This window comes from Arvicola amphibius, chromosome 3, assembly GCF_903992535.2.
Source record: "Arvicola amphibius chromosome 3, mArvAmp1.2, whole genome shotgun sequence".
NCBI lineage: Eukaryota > Metazoa > Chordata > Mammalia > Rodentia > Cricetidae > Arvicola > Arvicola amphibius.
The window spans coordinates 82799414-82819795 of NC_052049.1; the positions used below are offsets into that span (position 1 = coordinate 82799414).

Below are 20382 nucleotides of genomic sequence, written 5' to 3' on the forward strand. Positions count from 1 at the left end.
TATAAGATAAGGAATGCAGCAATTTACCTTCCATCTGAAATCAAAGTATTCTTTGCTACTCTTCATTCAGGTTAGAAGTGAAGCCAGAGTGCAGTGGGAAAGAAACAATTACAGCAACACATCTATTTACTAAGTGCTTTCTGTGCAGCTGTGGAGAAAAACAACATGTTCTGTGTTCAGAGATGAGGAACAAACGTTCAGGGCAAGTTTCAGCGACTGCAGAGGATTGCAATGCAGGCTCTTCTGGTTGTAATCTTGATCCATTTAACGCTGTCCCATAATAATCACTAGAGAGGGCCATGCACAAATTATTACCCAGGAAGACATTTTTCTCTAGCATTAACACAATGCTAAAATGAAATGGGTCTTTCTTTCAAGGGTTCATCTTTCTTCAACATGTGTAACTTGGAAGACACAAGTTGAAGTGCCAAGTGATCGTGAGTCAGCATTTAGAAACACTGGTTGGGACAGAGAAGTAGATGCAATCTCTCCTGAATCTTACAGATATTTATGCTTGTTAAAGTGTTTATTTGACTACTTATCCTACTGGCCTATCAGAAAGGTACAATTAAGATCTCTTGAATAATTGCTTGCCATGTCCTTGCATGGAAAATGGAAGAGAAAGGCTAACACTTCTGAGGCTAACTGATGAACTAACTAGCCTGCCTCCATCTTGGGTTTGAAAGTCATCTTATATAAAGACAAACAAGATTCATTCTGTTTATGATTAAATCTGTTTCTCAAGGATTGGGCTATGCTCCACCTGTAACCTTAACAACTGGTTCTATACTTCCTGCTCCAGAAAACAGCAACCACGCTTCTGTTTCAAAAGGGTTAAGATTACCTTGCAATCATGCCTTTGTTTCAGGTTGTTATGATCAACTTGCTATGCTTAAGTTCTGCTTTTGTAACCTCACCTATTTGCCTGCAAAATTCCCTATTTGGAAACCCCCTACCCTGAAGTATAAAAACCTTATATTCCCCACTTCCATGGCTGATTTTTTAAAGCCCATCTATAGTGGAGACAGCCCATGTACACAAATAAAAGGGTTGCTTTAATTAATTGCTTAATTAATTTAGCCATGATAATTGGGTCAGTGATCTTTCTCCTCCAATCTGTGGGATTAACGTAACATATTCATTCATTCATTTATGTAGAGCACAATTCAGATAGGTTGATCTTGTGGGTGATATTCTTTCAAATTGTTGAGGTTTTGGATATGAGATATCCTCTACAGGCTAATCTCTAAAGTTTAGGCTGTCAGCTGATAGTGTCACTGGGGGGCAGTGTGAACTTTAGGAGGAAGGGAGTAGAGACTCCTTTAAATGTGGACTGGAATCCTCCCCTTTTCTCTCCCTCTGTTTCTCCTTTCTGGACACCTGGAGATGGGCAGATTTTTCTATCATATGTTCCCAGCTAGGATGTTCTCTTTTATTTCAGGCTCAAAAAATAAATAAATAAATAAATAAATAAATAAATAAATAAATAAATAAATAAATAAATAAAAAAAATGGAGCCTAGTGGCCATGGACTGGAATCTTTGAAATCATCAGTCAAAATAAGTCTTTCATTAGGCATACTGTCACAGTAATGGAAAGCTAGCCCACAAATTATTTCCTTGGTTTTAAAATTTAAAATTTTCTTTAAAAAAGTCAAGTAATTGCATTAAATTAAACCTAATTTGCATCAGCACAATTATATTTACCCTAGCAAGTGATTTTGGAAAGAGTCTCTAATTTATAGAAACAATTTTTGCATTAATTTTACTCTCCATATGTGTGAGAGACTAAATCGGAGTCACAGTTAGAAACCTTCCTTTAGTATTACCCATCTTGTATCCTGAATGACAGAAAGTCAATAGCATCAACAGTCCCCTTTACCCAGTTCCTGCTCCTTTATCAAACTCCATCTCCACTGTCGCTTCCTGCTTTGTAGGGGAATCTGAAGGAGCTGGGATCTGGAGAGGTAAGTCTGTCCTCTGCTTCAAACACTGCATCCAGCAGTGTTGTGTCTAGTTCTTTTTGAGAATTTCCCAGTCTCCCCCACTCTCCAGTCCTCTTCTAGGATTTACGGTTGCTGTCCACGTGCCTGTCAGTTACAGACGCACTCCTAAACCACACTGACCCACACTCTTGTCACAAGAGGCCTGAAAACTTCAACTTCACCCCCATTCTCCTCTATAGAATGATAGTCAGAGGCGGAAAGAAACGTAATTTTCGGCGTTTCCCTCCGCTTTCGCACTTGGAGTGGGTGGGGAGCAGCTGTTAGTGCCTTTCTCCTCCCAACTATTTGTTACTGGTCTGTGATCCTTTAGCTTTCGCTCATAACATTTACCGTTTATTAAATTTGTTAGATTGTTTATATGCGTGCTCCGTCTTAGACAAGCCTTGTTCTAGACGGTTTACGTCTACAACTCACTCACATAGTAGGAAGCTGGTGTAAATGCACAGGAGGCAGTGGAATCTGAGTCTGCTTTGCTTCACAATAGATTCTCAAGTATGCTGTACCTTTTGCTATCTCTAACCTCATTCTTCATACTCTTAGCCCTGGATCTCCCCAGGTCTCTTCCTCCTTCCTCCTCACCCCCTCATCCCACAGACTGCCCACGCTCTTCTATTTTCTTCGACTCCACCGCTTCCAAGGCTTCGCATCCTTGCGTCTTCTCTATGATAAACGGGTGTTCCCTTCCTTCCGGAAAATTTCCTCTCAGCTCAAAATCTCCACCCTGCTGGCCGACTCCCTCTCCTCACGCAGACCTCGCGCTGGGCCACCAGGGCGCTTGCGCAGAGCCCGGTTCTGCAGGGCCAGGGGGTCCCGGCTCCCAAGAGCCCCCGCGCGCGGTGCAGGCTGGGGGAACATGGCCGCTTCCGGTCTCGCACTGTGGCTGGCGCTAGGCTGACCGCGGCCGAGGCCCTGCGCGCTCTTCCCTGTGCATCTTTCGCCCGCGCCGCAGAGGGTGCAGCGGCCTCCTATTCTCGCGCCATGGAGAAGAGCTCGAGCTGCGAGAGTCTCGGCGCGCAGCCCCCGGCGGCACGGCCACCCAGCGAGGACTCACTGTCCAGGTGGGGACGGAGGCCGGGGCGGGCGGGAGAGAGGAGAGGAGAGGCCGGCGGAGGCCGGCGGAGGCCGGCGGAGGGGCAGGGGCCGCGGGAGAGATGGAAAGGGCAGAGTTGTGCGGGGACGGAGAGGCCGGGGCCTTGAAGAGGGGGAAGCCGCGGACAGCCGATGCGGGAATAGAGAGCCCGGCCGAGCCTTGGCTCCTCCGCAGGGCCCTTGGTGCGAGAGGGAAAAATGCAGTTTCTCTATGGCCTCTGCCCTTCTTATCCCTACTCACTTTCCACTCGTCGAGGTTGCCCCAGTTGTGTTTGAGGACACAGCGTTTTTACTTTAACAGGAGGACTGTTGTTAAGGGCTTGGTATTTTCGCTTTTCTGCCCTCCTTGTCACTGAGTTTGGGGGCCAGCACGTCACCAGACAAGTGGCCTTGGGAACACTCTGAGACAAGTATGTTTGGGACACAGCCTCACAGAGCCAGTGTCTTAGCTTAAACATCAGTGGTATTACTAACGTACTGTACATTCTATGTGGTGTTTGTTTGGAACTCTCTTTAACTTTAGAGAATCGCTTCATTATAGGAACTTTTTAGCATCGTTTTAGCTTGATGGAGACAGACACAGGTGATTCTAATGTACAGGCAGGGCAGACTATGTTATTTTTACTAGTGTATTTTATCTCAAGTTTTGTTAGTCTACGAAGGACTACAGGTAAAGTCTGGATGTCTGCCTATGCTAGCTCAGCTTCTTGTCTGTCTCGTCACTCTAACGTCCTTTTTTGTTTTTATTCAGAGCACAAATAAATTTTCTTATGAATTCGCCTTCATACACTCTACAAAATAATCTTTTATAGTTCTTCATGCATCACACAGTTTCTTTCACCCAGTAGATTGATAAATTGAGTACTATAAATTTTTTTAATGTGTTTGTGCTTGCATGATTTTATATGTACCATATGCATGCAGGAGACCAGAAGGTCAGAAGGGATATCAGATTCCCTTAAAAACTAGAGGGCCAGGCAGATTTAACATGGGTGCTGGGAACTGAACCCTAGTCTTCTGCAAGAGCAGCAAGTGCTCTCACTGCTGAGCCATCTCATCAACGTTGACTGAAATTTCTATTGAGCTTAGCTACATTTATTACTTTAATTTTGTTGGAAAATAGAAACTGTCTCAGCTAAGCAAAAAACTTCAAGTTTATAACTGAAGTTGTTAAAACACTCATCTCTGATGGTTTCAAATGCTTCTACGATGAGATGAATTTGGGTGAAATATTATGTCTGAACAGTTAGTTAATTGATAGTGTATTTTTGTCCTTTCTGGGAAGAATATGCAAAGAAAATGAACACTATAGCTCGTTTCAGGATCTCTTTGTTTTGGTTTTTTGAGACAGGGTTTCTCTGTAGCTTTGGAGCCTGTCCTGGAACTCGCTCTGTAGACCAGGCTGGCCTCGAACTCACAGAGATTTGTCTGTCTTTGCCTTTCGAGTGCTGGGATTAAACGGATCCATTGTTTCTTAAAAGGGACTACTCTGTTGAAGTTGGTTGAAAGTTGGAAAGTCTGTAGTTCCTACTAAAAGTGTGTTGTCTTGATGGAGTGCGATAGGTCCTTTTAGAGCTGTGCTGGTGTAACTGTCCTTCTGGGTCAGCATAGATCTGATTGATCTTTTTGGCTGTAAAAGACCATTTATTTTTCTTTATTCAAATAGTTTCTCATGAACTGCAGTAAGCAGTGTTTGTGGTGAATCTTGCTTTGTATTGCCCTCTTTAGGCAGTTTTTGCCTACTCTGCACACATGTAGCCCCCTCCCCGCCAGGGTGTTGGGACAAACTTTACTTTATCATACTGGTCATCCAACTGTTTCTATAATTTTACTTTTGTTGGTCTCACTCTGATTCTTGGTGTAAGTAGGACTCAACGGAATATAAATATAAATACGTCCTTGTATAGGCCAGTTGTGATGGCTGGGACAGACCTGTCCTTCAGCAATGTATTGTACTGTTTTAAAACCTACATTTAGTTTCTGTCTTCCAGGCTGTTTACTGTAGATTGCACTGTCTAAGTAGGTTTCTTTGATGTCTGCTTTTTACAGTGTGTCGTCAGATGGTGTCTATCTAGTAGGTGCTCTGAACATTGAAACAAAGGAATGTTGATGTATGTTCACCACTGGTCTTGTTTGTTGTCCTCATTCAGAGGATTAAAAGGGACTCTTCTCCTGTTGTGACTGACCTGAACAGTTTGACTTCAGGTTCGTCCTCAGCTTTCTTGTCTGTGAAGCACCAGTACGGTCTTTACTGACAGCATATCCTCTCTTCTATGCAAGGTCCTATCCTTGTGTCCTCCCCTTGTTTGTCATCTTTCAATCTTGATCACTTTGACTCCCTATTCTCTAATTTTCCATGCCAGTCACTTTAATGTGTCTTTTTTCCTCACCGCATATGCTTGAACTGCAGTTATTCTGGGTAATACTTGCTTGTCTCTGGTTATTTTGATTTATCAGTTGTTTTCTAGTTGATAAATAATTTAGCATGCATACTCCATGCCCCATATTTATGCCTAACTTTCATTAACAAAACAAGATTTACACATGCACAACTGATCACTTTTTTTTGTGTGGGGGGGGGCTCACTATGCAGTCCAGTCTGGCCTTGAACTAAAAAATTTTCTGCCTTAGTCTCCTGAGTGTTGTGATTACAGGTGTGCACTATCCTACCCTTCAACTTAATTGCATTTTTAAAATTGCATATGTTTCTTAAAACTATCATCATTTGAAAATGATCCTGGGCTACTGTTTCTGTGAATTTTAATTATAGTCTTAGGTGGTAAAGAGTTTCCGGGATGCCGAAAGAATACTTTGTTACAAAATCTCATCTGTAGTTTTAGCTTGAAAGTGATATGTTGGTAGGAAGTATCTTTCAGGTTTTTTCAGTAGTGATGGGTTTCTATCATCACATCCTTACCTATTCAGTGGTGTGTTTTCTAGGCAGCTGGCCAGAAGTAGTGTTAGAAGTTACAGCTTCAGGACAGAGTGACTGTCTGGTTGAATGTCTCCTTTGGCATTGTTACTACTGGCACTGAGTCAGGCACTGATTGTAGTGGTAACCAAAAAATCATTTTGAAATTTATTATTTCTAGACCATAAAAGGGCTTTAATCTCTATGTAAAGCCCAACATTATTATAACTTATGAGTATTTATTATCAGAAAAGTATGAAAGTTAATCCTGAAACTGGGGTTGGGTCCTGTATACTTTGTTGTTGTTTATTAAATCTCATCTTTAGAGGAAATTTTCTGAGTATTGTTAATTTTCAGTTGTGAATAACACAAGCCAAAACTGTAGGCCCTAGGACTTTTCCTAAAAATAGGGATCCTAATGTAATGCATTATAATATGATACATTTATAAAATTATTATATGGAGAAATAATGTGAGAGCATAAACAAACCAAACCAGCAACCTGACTTGTACCCAAGGGAAGGCAGTAACTCTGGAGGGCACATTGGTTCAGAAGGCAGGAAGTTTATTTTGGAAAGCTACCAAATTAATGCTATTGTATTAAAAAAAAAACCCACCAGGGCCTAAGATTGCATGTGATTGAGGATTTTGAGTAGTGGAAATTCCCCAACAGATTCTAGAATAGAAGGGTTTTCATTTTTAGGGAAAATGGCTTTGAATTTGTAAAGTACTTGCTATATTTGTGTCAGGACCTGGACTGATTTCATAAGAAGTCAGGTTAAAAACGGGGTTCTAAAGGTGGTGATGTCAGAGCACAAGGGACTGTGGGAGATGCCCTCCTAATGAGGCCCCTCCTGTCACTCTGTAACACACAGCTGGCTGCTGACCCCAGTACTGTGATGGTCACTGGAGGCCACTGAAAGGACAAGTGACCTAACTCTTCGCTTGGTGCACAGGACCCATGGTAGGAACCACTGTCCTTCACAGACTATGCTTCTGTGAATAGTCTTGAGCTCTTCGAGGACTTTTCAGTCCAGATTTAAATGTAAAAAAAAAAGTGAACTTTAAAACATGCTTTAATGTATAAGCCCCCACCCCCCAGCCTAAAACCTAAAACCTGGTATGTGAGAAATTCCTTTTTTTAGGGTTAGGCTGTGTGTATGTGCACCTGTGCTTGTCCTCTCTCTCTCTCTCTCTCTCTCTCTCTCTCTCTCTCTCTCTCTCTCTCTCTGTGTGTGTGTGTGTGTGTGTGTGTGTGTGTGTGTGTATGTGTGTGAAAGAGGGGGGGGAGAGAGAGAGAGCACACAACTGTGTTTGTGCTTGTGGCGAAGGAGGCTGATTTTGGATTTTGGATGTCTTCCTCTTGTCCTCCATTTTACTTTTGGACAGGGTTCCCTACTGAGCCAGGAACAGACTGTTCACCTGGAGCGTCCAGCCCGGGAGTCCTTCCCTCCTCACCACCAGCCATTTTCCACTTCCAGCACTAGAGTTACAGATACATATGCCTGGCTTTATCTGTGGGTGCTGGGGATCCAGACTCGGGTTTTCATGTCTGCACTGCACACACTTTACTCACTGAACTGTTGCCTAGGTCCCATGTTTTATGTTTTTATTGATATTTAGTTATGTTTTGCAGTGCTCATGATGGATTCCAAGGCTTCATGCATGCTAGGCACGTACTGTACCTTTGAGTTACGCTGACGGTTGGCATTAGGTTTAGCACGGTACAACAGGAAACATGCACTAACGGTGATTTAATCCAACAGATTTTTCTTTTCTCACATGAAACTCCACAGAGTTAATGTAGTGGATCTGAGTCAAGGATCCCGATTCTTCATGTGTTTTAGATTACAAAATTACTATATGAGCCACGATGGCAGGTAGAGCCTGACATTGCATTTTCAGATGAAGGGACAGTTCCTCTCTTTAAAAGATGCTTTAGTGATCACAGGTTGCTTTTAAGCTACTATCCAGTTGACTTTTGCTTGGTCCTGTGGCCATGGCTAGCTGTAAGACAGTCTAGGATATTAGGTTCTGTAGGCTCTTTTTTAAGGCCTTGTGCTAAGGCAAAGCTTGGAGGTTTTGACTTAAGGAATAGAAGAGAATATAGGAGACAGGCAGTGATTCTCCCTGACACCAGTGAACCATTTAAAAGCAAGAAGTGCTTTCCTATGATGACCATACACGCTGGAAATGCCTCTGATTGCAAGGCAGTGGTCACGGCAGAAAATGAGTGGCATCAAAGCCATTAACAAAAACATTTTAACCTTAGCCACGTGGTGGTGGTGGTGGTGCAAGCCTTTGATCCCAGCACTCGGGAGGCAGAGGCAATTCTGTGTGAGTTCTCGAGATCAGCTTGGTCTACAGAGCAAGTTTAGGACAGACTCCCAAGCTACACAGAGAAACCTGTTTCAAAAAATCAAAAAAAAAAAAAAAAAAAAAAAAAAACAAAGGGGGAAAAAGAAAGGAAAGTAGGAAGGAAGAAAGAAAAGCAAAACCAAACACCACCCCCACCACCACCAACAACAACAAAAAGTCTTAACCTAACTTTACTAACAGTCTGCATTTTTCTTAGGGTGTGGTTGAATCATTAGTCTGTTCCAGCAGCAATGCTTGCACAAAGTCAATCACTGTTATTTTAAGTCCCAGTGGCACTGCCCTGTGAGGGGCTAGGGACCCCTGAGGGTTTCCATACAACTTACAGATTGTAAGGGATGTGGTGATAATAGCATTGAGGTCCCAAGGAAACTGCTTCTCTGAGACACACCCACCATGATTATGCTAACCAGTGAGAGTTTTCCATGAGTTCCAAGCTGCTTGCTGTTCCTCTCCATGGTTCTTGATGGCAGCAAACGAGTGGTTGTTCAGGCAGTTTTATGTGTCTTACCTCAAGTTTGCACTTCTGTAAAAAGGACAATAATTGATGAACCAGTGACTTTGGGCCATAGTTTTCTTAAACTAAGCAAAGATACCTGCCTGTAAAGGTCAAAAATAAAGTTAATTTTATTTTACTAATATTAAAAAACATTCGTTATATCAAAAGGGGTAACAAAAATAGAAACATCCAGGGTAAGTTTTGCTTTTCACATGATAGTTGTTACACTAACAAATTAATAGAGTTAATAAACAACATTATGTAAACAATAGCCCTGAATGTTTGTTGTAGGCTTACTATGTGCTATGACGCTAGGTTACTTAGGTGCTCCTCTCACACCTTAAATGTAGGATCTAGCCCATAGAGTAACACATAGTGTTACTTCTGGACAGCATTAAATTTTCCATTTTACAGATAAGAAAGCGGAAGATAGAGTAGATTGTCCTTGGAGTCCAAGTCTGTCTGGCTTCAGGGTCTGTATGACACAGAAGTGATGGTACCTGAAGATTAGGTGCCTGGGGTTCAGATTGACACTGACCATGTTCCCTGTGGAGAAACGGGAAGTCACGTTGGTGAACTGGGGATTTTCTTTAGCTTTGAGTATTTCTTCTTCCATACAGAAAGCAAGGTGCTGGTGTCGTATAGTTTTCATTTGCAAGGACAGTTTTCTGTTTTGAAGATCACGTGAATTATGCAAGGGAAGCCCCTCAGACTTTGCACAGTCATTTAGAATACTTAACTCTGGGCTCATTCAGTGTCTGAACCCCTAAGTTCCTTTGTGTTTGTTTACAGTTAATGTGTTAAGAGCCATTGACATTTGAAGATCATCAGAAGTGAAGATAAAAGATCTCAAAAATTATAATGTAAGTGAATGGGAAATTATGAAAAATGGACAGACATAATTGCCAGTATATCTTTGGAATCTGATGTTATCCCAAATGAAATGTGTGCACATGAGTAATCAGTGACTTTAAACTTTAATCTCAGTTCCATGTCCAGTCCAGAACATCCTGTGATTTCTTCTACCTGGGGCGAGCAGTCATTAAGTTTTAGTCACCCGGTAATTTTCCATTAGACTTTGGGGCATGGGGGTGCTTCTGTGTACTTCCTTTTCTTCCTTTGAAGTTTGATGTGAGAGCAGGATAAATAGGGTACAAATTACATTTATGTGGAGACTTTGTTTTCTGGCAGTAGATACGTATGTGGTTTATGTTGCAGCCATGTTGTATGTCTTAGTCATAGAGAGGACAGTTAGAGGCAAGTCTTCTCCCTCTCTTTTCCACCTGTTCCTTTCTTCTCTGATTCTTCTGTGAGGATTCACTATGTGTTACTCTATGGGCTAGATCCTACATTTTTATTTCCCTCCTGAGAGTCTAGTGTGGCCCAGTCTGGCCTCAAACTCACTTTGTCTCTGAGTGGGCATGACTTCTGCTCCTTTTGCTTCTATTCCCAAGCACCAGGACTAAGGAGAGCATCATAGCACTTGGTCTGTGGGATTCTTCAGATCCATCTCTGGGCTTTTTAAATGCCAGGCAAACTCTCTAACAATTAGTTCTGAATTTTTGATAACTTGATGCTGTGATAGCTATATTACAGTTAGGACCATTAGCATCTCTCTGAAAAAGATGCTCTGGAGACCGCACATTCTAGTTAGGTGGTGGTTAGTGAACACTTAGTTTGCAGTTTCTAGCCTGTTGTGGATCATTGGGAACAGGTTCAAGGATCTGTACTGAATTTGAGATCCGTTAGCTCAGATCCGTTTTGTACTCTCAGTGCACTCCAAGTTTGCAGATGATGGGAAGATGTTGGGAGGTTTATTGATCCAGTTAATCTGGGGAGGCTGGGAAAGCTTAGTGTTTTTTCTCCAAAGTCCTCATGGGTCATGTTGTATTTTTTGTTTGGCTAGACAGCCTCACTGTCCTTCATGTTTATGGGCCCCTCCTCCGACTTAGATGTTAGCATCGTGACCATTGTTCCTGGAAAACCCAGAAGCCGCGGGTGTATCATTTTCCTGAAGATCGCACACTTTCTCAGTCTTTAGCCACATGTATGGCTGATTCTGATTTTGAAATCATTGGGTAATAGTTTTGATGGAGAAAAAACACCATTTTTAATGTCAGACATTGATACTCTTGTCTGGATTGAGTGTCCTATACTTCTGAAGATCTTAACTCTCTTTTTAGAGTATGTAAGTGGAGGTACATGCTAGCTGTGCTGTGAGCAACTCTGTTTATTGTTTTTCTTCCTTTGGGCTCTGGGAAGCAGTGTTGGAGTCATTGAGATAACTGTGTATAGAACCACAGAGGTTGCCATTGAAATTAATTGTATTTGTAGTATTTTGTCACAGTGTATTTGTAATACATTGGCATTTATTGACAACTCTAAGGAATGTTTTGAACCATACATTTGAAGTTAATTTTTTTATTTTACATATTTCATATTGTGTCTTACAGTTCCTGAATTATACCTTATATTTTTAAATGAAGTTCGCTCCATTTTTTTTTTTTTTAAAAAAATCCTGTAGTCTTGGAATTATAAGAAAGTTAGATTACTAATGTTAATACTCAATTGCTGAGTGTTTTGTGGTATGTCTTAGTTTAAGGATGATTTTCAGGTGTTAATAATTTGCTTTTGTGATGTGGGAGACCAAGCCTAGGCTTGCACATACTCAAAGTGCTTGTTGTAAGTAGCTGTTTGTCTCTACACATTCATTATCCTTGGCTTCACAGATGCCAATTCCATTATCATTGATCTTGTACCCATAGGCTCAGATTTGCAGATAGATCATCTCCAGAAAGGAACTTAGCCTGGGAATGTGGCTCATTGGTAGAACAGTGTTGGGCATTCACAGGTTCAGTCCCCAGCATCACGAAGGAAAAAGAAAGAAAAAAGGACTTTTATTATGTAGTGTTAATTCCCTTCCAAAGGAATTGACTTAAGAAATTTCATACATGCTGAAAGATACTTCGGAATGACACTATATTTCTTGGATGACCTGGGAAATGTGTGGAAACCTAGAATGTGACAGCTGTAATGTAACTGTCACTTACGGAGTTGCCCTAGTATTTAATTGTATTTATTTAATTGTATTAATTTAATTTAATTTAAATGTTTGCCATTGATATTGTTTAAAATAAGAATGAAAAATGTATACACTGATCTCTTGACTTGTTTCTTATTTCTTGCACTCAGATTTTACTAAGTATTTAAGCATATGTTATTAATCTTTACACAAGTAACCTAAATTCTTTCATTGTATAAGAAAAATGTATACACTGATCTCTTGACTTGTTTCTTATTTCTTGCACTCAGATTTTACTAAGTATTTAAGCATATGTTATTAAAGTAATCTTTACACAAGTAACCTAAATTCTTTCATTGTATAAGAGTCTGTGATGTTGTCTACTTGACAGGATCTAGAATCCCCTGGGAGAAGGGCACTTGGCTTGCCTGTGGGGAATTATCTTGATTATGTTATTCTATGTGGGAAGACCCTTTTTACTAGAGGTTAGGACTATTCTCTGGGCAAGGATACGTAAAACGGAGAAAGTGAACTGAGCTCTAGGACATGCATTTCTGCTTCTTGACTCTGGATGAGGAACCTACTGTTTCTGGCTCCTATTGTTGGGATTCCTTAAATTGATTTGTCAGGTCTTATCACAGCAACAGAACAAGGAACTGGAGCAGAGTCTTCGTGATCAGCCAGTTCAGGCCATCACCTTCAATACATAAAACACTCAAGGATACTGTACTGGAGGACTTGTTCCAGGAAATAGTCACAAGAAAATGATTAAAAAATAAAAAATGAGTGTCCACTCGTCTGTTCAGTCTAAACCAGTAGTTCATAAGCGCGCAGCTAGATGTCAGTTTTAGAGTTGCACAGCTCTTTTGCTTATGCAGTCTGTGATTTCTCAAGAGCCCCGATTTGATAGATAACAGACTCAGAATTTTGCAGTGTCCCTGCTAATGAAAGATGGAACTGGAATTTGGATTTTTGCAAAAGTGCTCTGCTGTTGACAAAGTACTCTCCCAATATAAACTATAGAGCGGGAGTGGTGAAAGTTCTTGGGGTGCACATTTTGCTGATTAAAAGAAATCTATTGTTGGAAAGCTGATGACAGCCCCATTACATCTAGCTACAAAGGTCTGCCTTCGTCTAGGTCGTCTCTTTCTCTGTTCATTTAAAACTACTTCAGAAAAGTAAAGTAAAAAAGACATTCCTCAGTCCTGTCAGAAAACAGAAAAAATGAAAAAAGCAAGCTAGTAGTTATGACTTTAATGGCCTGTTACTCTAGCAACCAACCAGTCTGGTATATAGGGAGCCGCGTTCAAAAGTCGATGCACCATTGTCGGGTAGGAATCCAGGAGTCATAACTCAGGTATTAAGTTTTCCAGGCTGGGAAGAGGATGGGTATGGTGTGTGCTTTCTTAGTGATGGGGAAACAAGCACACACAACCCAACTCCACTTCCTCATCTTCACCCAAGACTTTGAAGTCTGTGGAAAGTTAGTTAATTGGAAGGACAGTGGCTTGTGAGTAATGTGTGCTTGTCCTGGGAAAGTACCTGCATAGCCTAAGGAATGACACCAGTTCATTTAACAGTGAATTCACATTTGCTTGTAGCATGAGCAGATTATACAGAAAGTCACTTACTAAGACACAAGTGAGGGCTGGGGAGGTAACTCGGGTCAAGAACACTTGTTCTTGCAGAGGACTCAGGTTCAGCTGTCAGCACCTACATGGCAATTACACCCATCTGTAACTCCAGTTCCAGGGGATCCAACACCCTCTTCTGACCTCTGCAGACATTAGGCATGCATATGGTGCTCAGATGCACATGCAAGTAAAACACGCACACAAAGTAGACAAATGTGAAGAGTCTCAGTGTGCATGTGTTCTCTGTGCTTGCTGAGGTCAGTGTTGCCCACATCGAAGCTTTACTGATGAAGCTGACTCTAGGTAGCTGAGTTATAATCTGAAAAATTCAGTTTAGATTATTTCTCTCTGCTAATTTATGTGTGAGGAGCTTTCCTTGTAGGCTATACTTGTAGTCAACTTAAGTACTAGTTTAAGCTGCTCTCTGAGCATGTAGAAATCATTACAAATCAATGTTTTTTAATAAAATACACTTTGAGTTATGTTAGTGCTGCTGAGGCTGCCGGACTAGTGCTGGTGCTTAGCCCAGCCCTGGCCTTACCCCACCTCCTGTTGACACTTTGATTACAGTGCATTGGTGCTTACCAGTTCTGTCAAACCATATTGTGGGAAAAACAAGTCTTGCAGGCTGTTATCAGTATAAATTAGCTGTTAGATTTATGTCGGAACTAACAGATCACATGCACTGAATTGATGTGGAAATAAAATGATGCTGATATAACCGTGTGTCCTGGATGCCCTGTTCTCCCTTTGCTTTTCACAGCTCAGGTTCACTTTGTTCCAAGTGAAGACTCACTTCTGCGACACAGCGTGACCGCACATTGTTCCTGACGCCTCTCTTGTCCTGTGGATTGGTGACATTTAAACATCAGAGCTGCCATAGCATTTTAACAGTACACATTACTGTGTTGTAGTGAGGTGTCCTCTGTTTTGGAGACAGATATTCTGACAGTAAGTTTTTGTGTTGCAAAGCACACTGCAGGCTTTTATTACTTTAGTAAAATTTTCAGCATGATGACTAACAAGCACAAGCTCATACAAGGGTTAGGAAGGACACTGCAGTCCATTGTGTGGGTGCTGAGAGCAAAATTTGCATTCCTAGAAAAGCTTTCTCCCAGTCAGAATACAGAACACATTCTTTAATATTCGTGGGCAACAGCATTATTAGGAAGAAAACATTCTGAAGGTACCTCTCCTTTTCATGGGATACTCACCAGAAATGGAATTGTCAGTGAGAGAAGCTGTTGAAACAAGGCGAGTGGTTTAGATCTCACTTTAACAGCTGTGCTCAGCTGAGCCTGGGCGTGGAAGAAACATGGCCGACAGATCCTGAGCCCTCTTAAGACTTGTTTACAAGGACTGAAAAGCAGGTGACGTGATCTAACTTTCTGGGCTGTTTTGAATTAAGCGTGTGTGATGCTAGTAACGTTTCTAGTGTCTCTGATGTTCACTCTTATGAACAGTGCGTTAGGAGGAATCGGACATGAATACTGGAATCTGTTAGTGCTTGGATTTTATTTTCTGTCTGTTATCGTTGAGTGCTGCTAGTGATGAGTGACAAGGATGTATGATTTCATTAACAATCCAGCAAACCAGGTGTCAGAGACAGCACTCTACTGTTGTTCTCATTAAAAACACTGCTGGTAGACTTGGCCTTGTGATTGAAGCTTAAATTAGTCTTGAATGAATTGAAAGTTGTGCATGGAGTGTGTGCGTGAGTGTGTGTGTGTGTGTGTGTGTGTGTGTGTGTGTGTGCATGAGTGTGTTTTAAAACTCTCTCCTAATATTTATACTCTAAGGTTTAGTGTTGACCAGAATTATTTTGAGTTTAGAAATTTGTCAGTTTTCCATTGTACATGAAGACACTATCAAGTATCAAGCTAGTGAAGATGGACTTTTAGGCCCAACTGTTTAGTTTGATTTTCTTTTTTAGTGGTTCCTTATTTCTCATTTCATCTTGTTACTTTTCTAATATGGTGCTCTTGTATTTACACAATGCAGTTGTTTAACACTTTCTACTAGTTCAATATTAAACAGTGCTTTTATATAGTGACAGCAGTTTATTGTATGGATAAAGAGCTTAGATTAAGTTGATTGGATTTATTTGTCAGGTGGTGAAATCAGGATTCTTCGACTGAAAGCACATGTTTCAGCCACTGGATTCTCTGTCTGTATTCTGGGCTTTCCTGGTTTCCTTTACATCTATTATGAACCTTCATCCTCACTTTGGGCTGTGATGAGATGCCAGTGTATCAAACTAGCACCTTGTTAGCCTACCCGTCTCTAAGACAGTGAACCTACTTTTTACAGTACATGATACACAATAACATATGTTGGTTATGTAGCAAAGGCAGAAGGAAAAGAGATTTAAGAAGTTCCTGTTCCTCAAATGGAGAGAAAGAGGGAAAGAGTAGGAGGGCAGTTAGCTGACCCTGCAGTTGGAGGGAGAATTCCTCAAACTCCGTCTTTCTGGGAAGCTGAGGTAGTGCTTTTAGGTATAGGGATGTTTGAGGTGGTGTACGAATCCTGCTGTCTTCAGACATTATTTTTTTCTTTAGCAGCATTAACAAAAGATGCTTAAGTCTGGTAATGTCTCAGTACTTCCTTAGGTACCCAGAGACACTAGCATTCATTTGTTTAGAAGGGATTTTCTCAATTTGCGAGTTTGCATATTAACCACTTCTGAAATATGTGTAGCTGGGGGGCAGGGACTTCCAAGTAAAAGAAACCCCAGTAAAATAGAAGTTTCTTTATGTAGCCTTTTAATATTGTTTGTAGAAGGACAGAGAAATTGCCGCCTGTCTGTTGGGTTACTGTTCACATCAGTTCTGCACTTTGCGGTGGTGAAAGTTCTGAGTGGGACAAAGAAGGGAAGAGCATTGTGGTACTGCAGCGGGCCAGCAGGTGTGCGAGAGCGGCTGTGGCAGTGACAGTGACTGGTCTGTCTGGTTCTTGTGCATGAAGCTCAGCCACTGGCGGGGGTGGGGAGGGCTGCTCTGTGCCCTCTCTTACTGTGTATTTGTATCTTCTTTCAGAGGTATGTGGGAAACAGAAATTGGCATTCAAATAATACCAGCTTTATTCGTCTATGCAGGAACTAAAAGGAGTGTAATTTGGGATATAAAGAGAAGAGAACTTAGATTGGCTTCCATTTTTTAAAGTAATGCTGAAAATTTAGATAAATGCATTTGTGGTGGGCATTGAGCCCATGGGTCTTACTTCTACTAGGCCGCACACAGCCATTAAGTTATACCCCAGCATGTTTGTGAGTTGTTAATGGCCTTCTTATGGGGTAATAGAGTATTATATTAGAGTAAAATCGTAATGCTGTTATGAGGCATACTCCTCATAGGAAAAGCTGTCTACATGAATACTGTAAAGTACAATTGATGTCTTGGACAGTGCTGGCTATATTCTGACCAGCTTTGCTATACTGTTCATTAATTTCTAAGATTGGTGCTGTTGATGCTTCCCATCTTGACATAACATGCTCGCCTCTCTGAAGAGATACGTTAATGCTCTGGGGCATGGGGTGTGGTGATCACTTCATTGCAGAACACAGTCAGTTCGTGACTTTGAATCTTACTGGTACTGACATGTTATCCAGTAATGGCTTTTAGTATATGTTTACTAAGTGTGTGTATGTGTTTGTATGTTGTATTTGTATGTGTTGTGTTCATGTGTATGTATTTGTGTTTATATGTGTGTGTTTTATGTATGTATGTGTGTATGTGTGTGTGTGTTTCCATTGACAGATATATAGGAATAGAACAAGATTGTGATTTTTAATTTAATTTTAGGTCTTAACTCTGCTTACTGGCTTGGGCCAAAAGGTCCACACTGATCAGGAATGATAAACAAATGATGCTGCAGATTGAGAACTTTTGCACAGGGAAATATTCATTATAATTAAAGAATGGTGCTAAGGGACAAGGTTAGCATCTCTCCAATATTTACATTGTGTGTGTGTGTGTGTGTGTGTGTGTGTGTGTGTGTGTGTGTACACACACATACTGGAGAGGGGAGAGTTGGGAACTATCCACTGTCAGGGGCTGAAGAGTCATGAAGACCCTGAAAACTAGCACAATTGTTTCAGTGTTCACAGCTATGGTTCCCAGCTTTGGTCAGTCTTGAGGCTCAGTCTCTCTCTACTGGCACTGTCTGATCATGGTAACTCTTCTGTTTGCTTTATTTGACGTAGGATTTCATCATTTATCTGTAGGCAGGCTAGAAGATGCTATTTGCCTCTGCTTTCTAAACTGTAGGGTGACAGGCCTGACATTGCACATCCTGCTAGCTGTTTCTTGATGTTTTGGTTGTGAGCCTAGCCTTTAACAGATGAGTCATATCTCTAGCCCCAACTCTGTTTCTGTAAGGATCAAATTGTTAGAATTTTACCCATTTTTAACTTTACAATTCTGTATTTAACTCCATGGTGGTCAACTGGGGTTTCAAGTTGTTGGGAGGAGTCCTTTTCACATCTCCCGTTAGGTAGAATAATAGTGGGTATGGTATTGCTTGCGAGATAAGGTGCTACACTGTTACATGTGTTATTTTATTTCATCATTATATGTATATGAATAGCTCGTAGTATGGGTAACAACTCAGTAGATATTAAGTAATTTATCCAATAAATTTAAACGTGTGAGTATCTACTGTAATGCCAGCTGTTGGGCTAGGCCAGTGTTTTTATCATTCAAGAAAATTGTTACCCTCCTAAGGAACATTTTTAAAAATACATTTCTCTCTGTTCTGCCCCTTCCCCATGCTCACAGAGCGAATATGATCTTACCTACTATGTTTTGGGATTGAAATAATAAAGTTTTCATTGATTGTGTTGGTACATGCTTATAGTGCCAGCTCTTGAGCAGTGGCGATAGAAGAGTCAGGAATTCAAAGCTAGCCTGGGCTACATGAGACTTTATATTAGAAAACAAAATAACTTTAAAGCTGTTTCTTTGTTTTGTTTGGCCCTACCTCAAAGGGCCATTCATCCACACCTGTGGCGCCCATGCTCTCCTATTGGGAATACGGATTCTTGACTCTGGGGATCCCAGGACGATCAGTGTAGACACAATGTGGAATCCTTAAAGGTTCATACTGTAACGGATATGGGAGACAGAATAAACACATAAGACAAAATGTGATGCTGTGGAAAGAAAGGAAGGAAGCAGGTGGAGGATGGGTTGGTAACGGCGTGTTTTTAATAAGAGAGCCCCATGTGAGCAACAGTTCTGACAGGACCAAAGGGAAAGCAGGAAGGGTTATCAGGAGTGGTGCCCAAAGTTGCAGGGGAGCCATAGAGCAGATAGGAGATGAGATCAGGACAGCAGCAGACAGTGAAACAATGCGTCATTTTAAGGTCGTGGACTTCCCTAGCAGTGGCGTGGAAAGCTTGGGATAGTTGAGAGGAGATGAATGACGATCAGCATCTTCCAAAGGTTGCTGTGTGAAGAGTGAGTAAGAACAGAACAGGCATCTGTTTAGGAAATCATTCCGGAAGAAGATGGCACACTAGCAAGAGAGGTATGTCACAGTGGAGAGATGTATGCTTTGAAGGCTAGATAATTTCTTGAGAAAAAGTGAAAAATGATTCATGTGTTTGGTTAGAGGAAGCAGAGGGCTAATTGCCATTTACTAAGACATGAAAGACTTTGGAGCTGGGTAAAGAAGCGTAGAGTTAGGTTTGGGGTCTGTGGAGGTACTTAAATAAGTCATTTGCTGGAATCTGAGAGTCTTGAAAGAGGTCTGGAGTTGACTGGAAGTCAAGCTTCCCTCGTGTAGAGGTGGCCCTGTTGAGAGGCCAGATGAGATTCTTAAGGAGGGAATACATATAACCCCAGGGAAAAGGCTCAGGGTCCTGGTGGAGGTAAGGGACAATCCAGTGTGAGCCTGAGGCCTGGAGGAGGGACCATTTCAAGAGACAAGAAGAGTGGCTTCTGAATAGGGGGAGACTGACTCCATTGGCTCCACATGTGACTCAGGTTGTCATCCTAGGTGAGGCTCTAAGCCTGAAGGTACCTGGTGTAAGTTGTCAGGACAAGCCCGGGCGTGGTGACTTCCCCATGTTGTCAGCAGTGCAGGTGACTGTCCTCACAAGCTTCTCAAAAGCTGCTGGCAACAAAATTAAAGGATACTGTTTGGAGTAGTCCCACAGGTTGTTTAGGGATTGTGATCTTTGAGCTCATAGAGAGCCAATCCTCCTGCCTGTGCCACCACTGCCTGGCTATTAGTCGTTCTCTTCGGGCTAGAGTCTTAAAAGGAAGTGTTCTCTCTAGCCTCTTAAGGAGCCTTTGCCTAGGAGAGGGGTTCTTGATACATTGTACATAAAAGCACACACAGGACTCCAGAAAGCACAAACCTTGCTTTTCTTTCACCCGCCATCTTTCCCTAAGTTTCTTTTTTTATTTTACCTGTGTGTCCTCATCGTGGGCTCTAAGGAGTTTGATTTAAATCATTAGTCTTTGATCCTTATTCTTTCACTCATGTATTTACCAACAAGGACTTTGCAAGTATCTGCTTGTTGCCAACTGCATGGAGATTCTAGGGACAGAATGGGGGTAATTAACATTCTTCTTTCTTGACATTCCCCTTCCTTCTTGAAATTTGCGGTCTTATGGGATGTAGTAATTTGTTAAAACACTTGCCAAGCTATGTAGGAGAAGATTAGGATAAGTGGAAAGATACAGAAGCATCAAGTGCCATGAGCTTGCTCTGTGGGTCCCACATCTGACAGGGTTCCTGAGGAGATAATGTGTAATAAGTCTTCTTCTGTCCCACCAACCAGCTCCCAAATAATGACATGGAGACTTCTTATTATGAAAACTCAGCCTATAGCTTAGGCTT

At 41.5% G+C, this 20382-nt stretch overlaps 1 protein-coding gene across 3 annotated transcripts in view; it reads left to right on the plus strand.

The window, feature by feature from the left end:
- Positions 1 to 2787: 2787 nt before the first annotated feature.
- Positions 2788 to 20382, plus strand: part of Mtmr2 (myotubularin related protein 2) — a 65335-nt gene continuing 47740 nt past the window's right edge. Inside the window, exons 1-3 of one of the 3 annotated variants that reach the window (XM_038322470.1) lie at positions 2790 to 3063; positions 9673 to 9743; positions 14300 to 14487. Coding sequence is in view for 1 of the 3 variants with exons in the window: in XM_038322468.1 (XP_038178396.1) it covers positions 2984 to 3063 (80 nt within the window). In the remaining 2 variants the exon portion in view is untranslated. Of the gene's footprint in view, positions 3064 to 9672; positions 9744 to 14299; positions 14488 to 20382 lie in introns of all 3 variants that reach the window. The other 2 variants (XM_038322469.1, XM_038322468.1) reach the window with 2 other exon arrangements.